The following is a 12346-nucleotide window of genomic DNA, read 5'->3' as shown; positions in this document are numbered from 1 at the left end:
CTTTTAGCACATACCAGTAATATCACGGCGCTGGACACCAGAAACGGGACATGCACTACGGTGTAATTTTGGGAATCCAACCTGCAATGTGGAGAATTCACACTGTGGGAATATATACAGAGGAATTGAACTCGCGTGAAATTTAAAGTTTAAAATATCAAGCTGCGCGTTCAATCTACAGGTGACCTTGCTCTGACTAGTCTAAGTTACATCTTTTACAAACTGTTAATTGTCATGAGTTTGTTTAACCGAGCCACAAGGCCTGAGAGGCTCTTGAATTAATCTTTATCTTATGTTAGACTTGCATGTCTGATTGTGTTTGGCTGAGACCCATTCTGTTATTGTCAATGTACCTCGCTAACATGTAATTATTAGTTATATTTCCTGCTCTAATTGCTGAACTGTTGGCATACACTTACAACATATCAATCGCAATTTTGTATCTTGAAAAAATAATCCATTCTCCTGATATTTAGGATACTCGGTATTCATACCGATTAGGACCAATTATGCATGCAGAAGACATACTTGCACTATATTTAGGAATGTGGTAAGATAAACTGGGTGTCGAAGGGCCCATCAGGTGATAAAGGCGGTGTGATCTTCGGGCTCCGAGAACATAAACTTACATGGACAGTACATAAACCTTCGGGCTTCGGGAACATAAACTAAAATGGAAAGTACATAAACCTTCGGGCTCCGAGAACATAAACTTACTTGGAAAGTACATAAACCTTCGGGCTTCGGGAACATAAACTAAAATGGAAAGTACATAAACCTTCGGGCTCCGAGAACATAAACTTACTTGGAAAGTACATAAACCTTCGGACTCCGGGAACATAAACTAACATGGAGAGTACATAAACCTTCGGACTCCGGGAACATAAACTAACACGGAAAGTACATAAACCTTCGGGCTCCGGTAACATAAACTAACATGGAGAGTACATAAACCTTCGGGCTCCGGGAACATAAAGTAACATGGAGAGTACATAAACCTTCGGGCTCCGGAAACATAAACTAACATGGAGAGTACATAAACTTCGGGCTCCGGGAACATAAACTAACATGGACAGTTCATAAACCTTTGGGTTCCGGGAACATAAACTAACATGGAGAGTACATAAACCTTCGGGCTCCGGGAACATAAACTAACATGGAGAGTACATAAACCTTTGGGTTCCGGGAACATAAACTAACATGGAGAGTACATAAACCTTCGGGCTCCGGGAACATAAACTAACACACTGAGGCACACTGGGGCACACTGGGGCACACTGAGGCACACTTGGACACACTGGGGCAGACTGAGGTACTCTGAGGTACACTTGGGCACATTGGGACACACCGGGGCACACCGGGGCACACCGGGGCACACCGGGGCACACTGGGGCACATTGGGCCTCACTGAGGCCTACTGGGGCACACCGGGGCACATTGGGCCACACTGGGGCACACCGGGGCACACACTGGGGCACATTGGGCCTCACTGAGGCCTACTGGGGCACACTGGGGCACACTGGGGCACACCCTGCTGGAATATCATAAGCTACACCTGAAATATTGGCTTACATCACTTGGTCGGTTTAAGATAAATCACCTTTATGATGTGGAGATTTGTCTTATTTTTCGACAAATATCGCTACATACGTCTTAGTTGGACAGCTGTTACGGTGAAAGTGTTTGCATTAACACACTGACAGACTAGATTATTGATAACTGCATGTAAACAGTTATAAAACCACACAGTTTGGGTCAGCATTTTTAACGAGTGTCATGGCTGGTATTGAACAGGTCATTGTTGAAGTAAATCACACGTAGAATATAAAAACGAAATAGTTTCTATATTTGGAGTATACAGAAACATATGGTGGCCGTGTTGACAACGACCCGCCCAGTCTGCAGAGACAGGCCGCGACGGCCATGCTGCCACGCAAAAAAACATTTCTGTATTTTGAATTTTGTTTTAGGCGGTTGTTGTTTTGAAAGCTGGTTTTTAAAAATGCAAGAGTGAGTGAGTGAGTTGGGTTTAACGCCGCTTTTAACAGTATGTCAGTTATATCACGGCGTGTCAGCTTGATGTTGGAAGAATGACCGTAGGATACAAAGTGAATTTTCTTCTTTAAATACTAGCTTCTCCGGTAATGCGGACAACCGATCAGTTGTTTCAGTCAGAGGTGGTTATTGTGATTTGAACCTCGGATGTGTGCAATAGAATAGAAGCTTCCATAAATAAAACAATTCAAGAATCTGTCGAGTATGCATTCTAATCCATAAGGTGTGTTTAAAAACTAACAAAGGCGCAAATCGATAATGACACATCTTTCAAAATATTTCTTATTTCACGAATCTATTAAACTCGAGCCACATTTGGAAAATGCTCGAATCTGATTGTCTGTTTCACAGAACCAGACAACACATCCGTAGAAACGTTTGTTTATAATTACATTTTACTCCTAATTGGAGGATGAAGATATATTTCCGACATGGTTAGTAAAATGGTATCTAAAATGTGCGTAAGGCAGGTTACAATAATCTTACTCGGGGTGTCTGAAAAATTCTAAGCCTAAATTCGAATGATATAGTATAATACACCCTTAACGTGCTTGATTACCACCAGACTGTTTTGTATCAAATTCACAACCAGTACGCATAGTTAATGTGATGAAAACATAAAATTCATGGAACTCAAACAGCCATCCATGCGGACATGGGCCCCGTTCCACAAAGAAATCTTAGCGCTAGGACTGCCGAAAGTCTATGTTAAAGTATGGGAGTTACGATCATCTTAGTGCTACGATCGCTTTGTGGAACGGAGCCACGGTGTCTACTTTAGCGGATGATGCTCCTTTCTTTGCCACTGTTTGCCACAGTTGGGCGTCGGAGTTCAAGACTGCTACGACTGAGGAAAATGTTGATAAAAGATATGATTATGGATGACACATAATGCTTACGGCACATGACATAGCCAATGCAGTACTCCCATGAGAGCATGAAGATCATTCTGAGTGAGTGAGTGAGTGAGTGAGTATGGTTTTACGCCGCTTTTTTTAGCAATATTCCAGCAATATCACGGCGGGGGACACCAGAAATGGGCTTCACACCTTGTACCCATGTCGGGAATCGAACCTGGGTCTTCGGCGTGACGAGCGAACGCTTTAACCACTAGGCTACCCGACCGCCCCAGATCATTCTGAGGAATGAACTGGACATGACAAACGTTTCAGCCTGCATGGTTCTAAGGCTTCTGACTACCGATCAGAAACGCTCCAGGGTTCTCATATCTCGTGAAAATTTGTTTTGAAGCAGACGCAGATGGACTTGTCGAGCGAGTTGTAATCATGGATGATTCTTGGGTTCGCCACTATCAGCCAGGGACAGTACATAAAAGGAGTGGAAACATGTAACGTATCCTCCGACGCAGAAGACAAAGTCTGTTCCATCAGCTGACATGGTGGTGACTCTGGTTTTCTGAGTTTAAAGGGAGTCCTGTGGCGGACTACCTCCCGAAAGGTCAGACCATTAATGACCAACTTTATGTTAATTATCAAGGAGAATATCAAGGTAAAACGTCGTGAAACATAACCATAACTTGGTCATGCACTGGTGTCACCATGGCTGCAATGCATGTCTGTGGCCTTGAACTCTACCTCCAAAACAAATCTGTCTGGCCAGCAGTATATACAAACGTCATTTCTGCTGTAGAGGACATTTTATACCCCAAGGAGGAAGCCTTCTACATCAGCTGGATCCAGACACTCCAGGAGGAAGCCTTCTACACCAGCGGGATCCAGACACTCCAGGAGGAAGCCTTCTACACCAGCGGGATCCAGACACTCCAGGAGGAAGCCTTCTACACCAGCTGGATCCAGACACTCCAGGAGGAAGCCTTCTACACCAGCGGGATCCAGACACTCCAGGAGGAAGCCTTCTACACCAGCGGGATCCAGACACTCCAGGAGGAAGCCTTCTACACCAGCGGGATCCAGACACTCCAGGAGGAAGTCTTCTACACCAGCGGGATCCAGACACTCCAGGAGGAAGCCTTCTATACCAGCGGGATCCAGACGCTCCAGGAGGAAGCCTTCTACACCAGCGGGATCCAGACACTCCAGGAGGAAGCCTTCTACACCAGCGGGATCCAGACACTCCAGGAGGAAGCCTTCTACACCAGCGGGATCCAGACACTCCAGCATCCTTGTCAGAAGTGTGATGACCCCGGAAAGGATTATGTTGAATAATACTTAGCAACCAACTCCATGAACGCAGTTCGTCAAAGTTAGGCTAAGAATCTCCTCAAATGTGGTTATTTGCATATTAAGATAAAATGAAACAATTTTATCTCGTGTAGATAATGCGACGATTGACGATTAATATCTGCGTTCTGTTCGAGACGACTCCAACACTGCCCCATATAGTTACTGCGAAGATTAATGTCTGTGTTCTATTGCAGAGGACTCCGACACTGCCCGAATAGATATTGCAAAGATTAATATCTGCGTTCTATCGTAGAGGACTCCGACACTGCCAGTATATATACTGTTATTATGTTATGTCCTCGTCCGAGTTGTTTGATATGTGCCATAGCTTTGACATACCGTCTCGAGCCGAGTCATCACACCTTCCTTTCACGACTAGTTTACGTACGCTTCTAGTAACTGACCATATGCCACGCAATACACATAACAATGCTTCCTTCAAATTTGTGTGGGTTGAAGAGAAGGCTGAACAGTTTAGAATAAACCAAATGTCTGGGACTGCGCATGATCTACTGGAGAAGGCTGTAGATGTAGCATTTGTTAACGTTGAAGAAAGTATTGGGTATATTACTGAAGCTGTTATTATTGCTGCATCTGATATGAAGAAAATGAATAAGGGCTGTAAATATGATCAACAATGGTTTGATAGCGAATGCCAGCTACTCAAAAAGGAACGATGTAGACGTTTAAATAACTTTAAAAAGAATAAGGACAGATGATCACCAACAGACAGTAACAAATCAGTACAACTGTGTTTGCAAGAAAAAAAATATTTCGAAGACAGAATATTTCGAACAAAAACAGAAACTGTTGGAATCAAGCATAGATAATTCTAAAACATTTTGGTCATCGCCAAAAGCCATTAAACCAAATAGATATTGCAAAAATGACATTAACATTCAAGTCTGGTTTGAGCATTTTCAGATATTGTTTTCAGTTCCATTTAGCCATGACGATAAGGTGAGGTGAGGTGAAATGGGGTTTAACGTCGCGTCCAAGATTATTGCACTTATATAGCGACGTGCATGTACATGTGTGTGTTTGTGTGGCTGCTTGTACTAGTCCGGACTGATGCCGATTTATAGTGCTAGCACACTGAGATACCATGCCGCAGTTTAACATGAATACCCCACTCAGACACAGTATACTGACTCCGAGCCGACCAGTCCTTGTTTTAGCCTCTTAATGCCGAGCGCCAGACAGGGTAACAACAAGTACCATCTTTTTAACGTCTTTTGGTATGACGCGGTCGGGGATCGAACCCTGGACCTTCCGCTCTACCACGACCATAACGATAACAATCTATTTGACATGGAATTAAACGAAGATAGAGTTGACAGTGTAACAGCTGATATTCTTGAATGTCCAATATCTAAAGAGGAAATTATCGACAGCATATCCAACCTTAAAGATAATAAGGCAGCTAGAAATGATAATGTGACTTTTTTTAAATTTCCTCAGATATTTAATACCATATTTGGAACTTATTTTTAATATCCTTTTAGAGAGATAATATTTTCCAGAGAATTGGACAGTTGGCATCATTGTTCCTCTTCACAAACAGGGCGCAACCAGCGATGTTAATAATTATAAAGGCATAACTTTCCTAAGTACATTCAGTAAAATACTTACTTCGATTATTAATAAGAGACTTGTTTTCTGGGCGGATTCTTATGATAAAATAAGTGAGTCACAAGCAGGTTTTAAATAGGTATACTCCACCACTGACAATGCTTTTATCCTATATTCTATAATACAGATATCTCTATCAGTGAAACGAGGGAAGCTATATGCTGTATTCGTAGATTTTGCAAAAGCTGTTGACTCTGTGAAAAGGGTTAACTTGTGGTTCCCCTTTCAAAGACATAAGCTAAGTAGCAGAATTGGAAAGTTTTTGTGCTCACTATATAAGAATGTGAAGGTGTGTGTCCGGAACAATGGCGCTATATCGAATAATTTTGTAAGTAGCATGTGTGTCCGACAAGGGTGTATATTAAGTCACTTCTTATTTTCCTTTTTCATAAATGAATTAGCATATCAAATCCAAAATAATTGTACTGATGGAATACAACTACACCCCGAAACTATTAAATTATTTCTGCTTCTTTTCGCTGATGATTTAGTCATGTTCTCGAGCACAATACCTGGCTTGCAAAAGCAAATACATGTATTAGAGAGTTATTGTGACGGGTCAAAACTTACTGTAAATATGGATAAAACCAAAGTTGTAGTTTTTAAAAATGGTGGGAACATATCCAGAAAAGATAAATGGCACTACAAAGGGAAGCCAGTAGAAGTTGTTCCATTTTATAAATACTTAGGCGTGTTTTTACATGTAGATTAACTTGGTCAAGGAATGCACATAACATTTCCTTGCAAGCCAAGAAATTTTTTGTAGGCATATTAAAAAGTCTTAGAGTTCTGGACAATATTACATATGGTTTTTATTTAAAATATTTGATAAAAAAAATAAGCCCGATTCTATTGTATGAATCAGATATTTGGGGCCTAGAACATTTGGATGTTATTGAGAAACTACATTTATACGCATGTAAAAAGTTCCTGGGTGTAAAATCTAGCACCGAAAACGCACGGTGCGGACGGTTTCCCATGTATATCAATAGTTATATAAAGGTTATTAAATACTGGGTCAAGCTATTAAATATACCATCTTCAAGATACCCTAGAAAATGTTATAATATGATGCTTCTCTACGACAGTCATGGGAAACAATATTGGGCATCAAAAGTAAATAACATGTTATACGAATGTGGATATGGTTATATTTAGTTACAGCAACATGTAGATATCCCACAGTATTTCTTCTCCCGTTTGACACAGACCTTAAAAGATATGTACATCCAAAAATGGCATGGTTCTTTGTCCAGTTCTAGAAAAGCAATTCACTACACTACATTTAAGACTATTATAATACGAGAACCTTATCTATTAAGTGTAAATTTACATAAGTTTAGAAAAGCTCTTTCTCGATTTCGTTGTGGCTCACATGATCTATTTATTGAAACAGGCAGATATGAAGGTATTGCAAGAGAACATAGCTTTTGCAGGATTTGTAAAATTGATTGTATTGAAGATGAATATAACTTTTTATGTGTATGTCCAGTGTATAAAGATTTAAGAGCAAAATATCTAAATAACTATTTCTACCGCAACCCAAACGGTAACAAATTTTGTAAATTAATGACTTGTGATGGTACAGAAACTATTAGAAATTTATCAATGTTTGTTTATCATGCTATGAAACTAAGACAATGTATGACTTTGTAACACGCCCCAGACAATGTGCTATAGGCCTTTGGCCTCATAAGTACCATGAATGAAGATTGATTGATTCTGTGAAGATTGATATCTGCATTCTATTGCAGAGAACTCAAACACTGCCCGTATAAATACTGCGAGGATTTATGTCTGCGCTCTACGGCAGATGACTCCAACACTGCCCGTATAGATACTGCGAAGATTAATATCTGCGTTCTATTGCAGAGGACTCCAACACTGTCTCACAATGATCCGGCACAGGCGACTGATGAAACTATTGGTGCTGTTGGCTGTGGTCATGACTGTAACCCTTTTTGTGCAAAATCTACACCATGGTGAGATACGACGTTGTAATATTTTTCCAGATGCTATTTGAATTTATTCTGATTTATATATTCCTGTGAAAAGGATTGTCACTATATCTATAATTGATTCAAATAGTATATTATTTTGTTATAAAGAGGGACTCCGTTGACAGAGTTAATAACACTGTCTTTGTGTTTTCAATGTTTTGACAAAGCTTGTGTCCTTATATGATATTTCATGTCAATTAAACACACTTTTTATTTAAAATTTCAGGGCATCTTTCGACATCTGACATTGAAACACTATCCACGGGGGAAGTCACGATGCAAGCTACAGCAGAAAGTAAGATTTTAAGTGACATGTTGAACTTGTATGATATACTAATTAAGAATAATTGTTGAAAGTAACTTTTTTTAAGTCAGTGCATTACGACTTACTTCATTGCAATAGGTCTATAGCCTGAGGAGGCTGTCCCACCAGTGTTCCCGGACCTGCCCTCTTACGGTTTTGTTCAATTCGATAAAGATATCATGGGAAAAGAAAAGGAGTGGTTTTTTTCCAAAACCAACTACTTTCAGAAAATATATCCGACAAATAAATCGTATTTACACCTCAAGTTGTCTCCGTTTGAACTACAGACATTACAGCAACAGCAAAGGAGACCATGGTAGTCATACTGACGTACATGCGCAGTGGATCCACGTTCACCGGTGACATCGTCCAGAGGAACCCGGATGTCTTCTATGTGTTTGAACCGCTTCACTCGGTAGAGAGGTTCCTCAGGGGAAAAGTGAATCTTATGTTCTTCAATCACAGGTATGTATCAAGGCAGCGTGTTACCGATAGGAAGCATGCAACACCGATAAATAAATGTATGTATATAATGTTAATGATATAAACAGTTTATCAAAATTGTTAAAACATATCACAAATTTGTATTGGGACAACGTGAACGCAGTTCGTGAGTAAGTTAAAATTTATGCCTCATCTGTAAATCAGTTATCTGTAAATCAGTTATAACTCAGTGGTCATATATAATACAAACAATAATGCGAAAAGGTTTGAATTATTATGTATAATTATGATATAGTTTGACATTGTTTAGCTATATAAACAAAGATCCCTTAAAATAACCAGAAGGTACCACTGCCCAAATGATCCCGACACTTCAACACTGCCATTACTCAATCTGCTGAAAGTGGGTTCGACGGCTTAATATCAAACCATTAGTCTATACGTTTCACCATATTCACCAAAAGTCACCTGTTACTATGTACTTTCTTGACAAAGGACAAGCTGGAAAAGGGTAATTATTTATCCACAAAATCTATATGATTATGAAGACAGAAATAAATATTTATGAAAGTTTTCAGATATGTTCACGCGGACAGTACAAACGTGGTAACGTATCATCTAGCGTCACGGACTGGAATGGTTTCTTGAAGTTAGACGAATCACTACTATTACTACTACATGCTGGAGCTTTTTTCCAGGTTTATCATGTGAATATTTCAATGTATTAATCAACACTTTCTTTTCTGTTTCTAGCCAACCATCAAGAAGGATTTCAAGATCACAGAAAACACTTGAAAACTTCCTCACCTGTAACATGCGCGACGTTGACGTCTTTACCCTGGGTCAAGCTCACATGTCCAATAGTATTGACACTCGTGCCTACCACAGCTGCAAGACACATAATGCAGGAATCCTTGGAACCCTGGATTGTCTCCCTGTATTAGAGCAGCCTTGTGTGAGATCTCGTGTATCATGTGTTAAAACCATCAGATTCAATATGACAGACATGACGTACCTCATGGACAAATATAGAAACATTAAAATCGTTCACTTGATCCGAGACCCGAGGGCGACGCTGCGGTCGCAGAAAAGCGTGGGGGAGTTTTCTTGGGATAGCTTGGACATACATGCAGAAAAACTCTGTCAGAGAGCAAAACGGGATTTTGATGTTTCTTCAAAGATGAAATCCCTTTACCCTGGACGTATTTTGACTCTTCGTTATGAGGATTTAGCCGAGAGGCCTTTCGTGATGACAGAGCAGATATATAGATTCATCGGTCTAGATTTAACTCCCAGCATCCGCGATTATGTCCAAAATATAACCAATGCAAGTGACAAGGCCTGTGTTAATATTCGTTTGTGTACGCGAAAGAAATCCACGAAAATCATTTCAAAATGGCGAACAAGTCTGTCGTACAATCAGGTGTCTGCTATTGACAATATCTGTGAGCCTTTATACAAGGTGATGGGTTATCTACCCGTTAATAACGAACAGAACCTTCATAATCTCAGTGTTCCCATGTACACAGCAGTACCAGAGGAGAAATCATTAGAACATTAGGATGGTGTAAAATACTCAACTTCTACATACTGGTCGCCTGTGCAAAGTATGGAATGCTACCTACCTACCTCGGCCACGCCCACACAGACGCCGATGCCCATATCTAGAGTCACACATTAAAGTTGGACTTTCAAGTTAAATAATTTACATTCAACTCGTCTTCTAATGACACAATCTATCTGACACCATAATTATATAAATGCTACTATCTGTAATTAATACACATGTACATGTATAAGTAATAACTGCCCGCACACCTAAGGTTACCCCTCCCCGCTCCTCCATCCTAACTCTGACACGTATCAAGGACAACCACAGAGGTTTATGAAACCCTCCACGTACTCCGCAACACCATCCATATATTCACCACAACCACAACCCCATACCCTATTCCCCATCCCGCCGTCCAAACTCCAACATGTTTCCACGATGCCCACAGCAGTTTTAAACCTCTACTGCTCAGTCCCACCCAAACATACATGTATGTATACCACAACCACAACCGTAACCTCACCATCCCAGCCATTATTTTCAATATCAACTCCTTTGACTTCATTAGATTAGAACAACGTTCAGAACTCTACAATGTAATTGTAGTTTGAATTAAGGGGACAGATAATAGTCAGGAGAGTATGGGGTATGGGGGCGTGGCTTCTCTCAACTGACGTAGTGGCAAAGTATTGCCCATTGACCTTATTGGCCGAAGCCATGAGTTTGTCAAATGACGTCACCCGCTCATACCTCCGTGGTGTGGATGCATCACCATGCCCTGTCTGTCGACTACATCATGGACTGATAGTATTGATTGTATAAATGAATCATGGTTAATCCTTTAGCTATATGGTGGTACATTTGCTGGACCTAACTGTATCTCTCTGTACGGATTTGTATGGCGCTTGGAATACGGTATAAATGGACATATCTTGATAGTACTGATGTGTAGTTTTGCCAGATTTCTTACTGAGTTAACATACTGGCCTCATGTGTGATTTATATGTCACATATACAGCTCAATACAGATCTTTGATCAAACAATTAATCTAATTAATGCTTAAATACACTAGTTATGTTATTTGAGGCACTGTCGGTGGGAACAACTACAAACATTTCCTGAAGGGCAGCCAGACTGTAGATGACAGCTGGCTGGAACAGAATGGGTTTATTTCTATTAGGATTCCTCTTTTTCAGCCTGTGCATTTTACCAGTGATAATATCAATCATTGATTTAACCCACTTCTCTATGGACCCAGTTGTTTTTGTTCATAATATTTCCTGAAGGAGAGGCCACAAATCTCCCAGATGAATGGTGGTATCATTTGGCCTTCGTTCGTTCTTGTGGCCATGGCTGAGTTGGGGATGCCGGACAACATACTCAATACATTGACGTTGGCAGTACGTTGGCTGGAGAGACTCAATAACGCAAAGGCTTTGCTTGAATTTATGCAAACTCAGTAAAGAACCAAATTCTATTCTGTGTAAACATTTGATTTTTCAGCATTGTACACCACTATCCCACACGATACATTTTAGACAAAATGTCTTTCCTTGATCCATTGGGCATTTGTTACTGAACGTGAAGACCATAGATAAGTAATCTTCAGAGGTTCAGGACAATTTGTCAAAAATGAAAGCAAATGTAATTTGTTGTTCACTGAATAAACAATATGTAAAATGTTGGACTTCCTCCTGTCTATGTGAAATTTAGGAATAAGTCATTTAGGCAAGAAGTAGGTATCCCCATGGGAACCAATTGTACTCCCTTTGTATCTGATCTGTTTACTCCACTACTTAAGAAAGTCAAAACAAGAGAATTTGGCCAAGAAGTTGAACTTAAGGTTCAGGTATATCTATGATCTGATATCCTTCAACACTGTGAAATAGCCATGTACCTTTCACTAATTTACTCACCTAAACTAGAAATAAATGAGACCAGTGAAACCGCCTTATCACTTCATATTTAGATTTATCCATAAAGATAACAAAAGTTACAAAATACTACCCACAGGACTGTTTGACAAGAGGGATGACTTCAGCTTGCCAATTGTCAACTTTCCCTTAATGTCGAGCAATATTCCAGCAGCTCCAGTCTCTGGTGTCTACATTTCACAACAGGTACAATCGAGTATGCTCTTTCTCAAATGTCAAA

The 12346-nt window shown here is 40.2% G+C and overlaps 1 protein-coding gene across 1 annotated transcript; it reads left to right on the top strand.

Annotated features, from left to right (window-relative positions):
• The first annotated feature begins 8144 nt into the window (after positions 1–8144).
• LOC139465373 (carbohydrate sulfotransferase 1-like) lies at positions 8145–11778 on the top strand. Its single transcript, XM_071247081.1, has 3 exons — positions 8145–8186; positions 8483–8660; positions 9393–11778. Exons 1-3 carry the CDS (start codon positions 8168–8170, stop codon positions 10198–10200), a joined length of 1005 nt encoding a protein of 334 aa, XP_071103182.1. The 5' UTR covers positions 8145–8167; the 3' UTR covers positions 10201–11778.
• The last annotated feature ends 568 nt before the right edge of the window (positions 11779–12346 follow it).

The sequence above is a fragment of the Haliotis cracherodii genome, unplaced genomic scaffold (genome assembly GCF_022045235.1).
Source record: "Haliotis cracherodii isolate W230 unplaced genomic scaffold, xgHalCrac1.p SCAF_18, whole genome shotgun sequence".
Lineage (NCBI taxonomy): Eukaryota > Metazoa > Mollusca > Gastropoda > Lepetellida > Haliotidae > Haliotis > Haliotis cracherodii.
The sequence above is the reverse complement of the archived record's forward strand: the minus strand, read 5'-3'. Positions and strand labels throughout refer to the sequence as shown.

Coding starts and splice junctions, on each gene's coding strand:
- LOC139465373 (XM_071247081.1), top strand. Junction 8,661..9,392: donor CTTATGTTCTTCAATCACAG/GTATGTATCAAG, acceptor TTCTGTTTCTAG/CCAACCATCAAGAAGGATTT.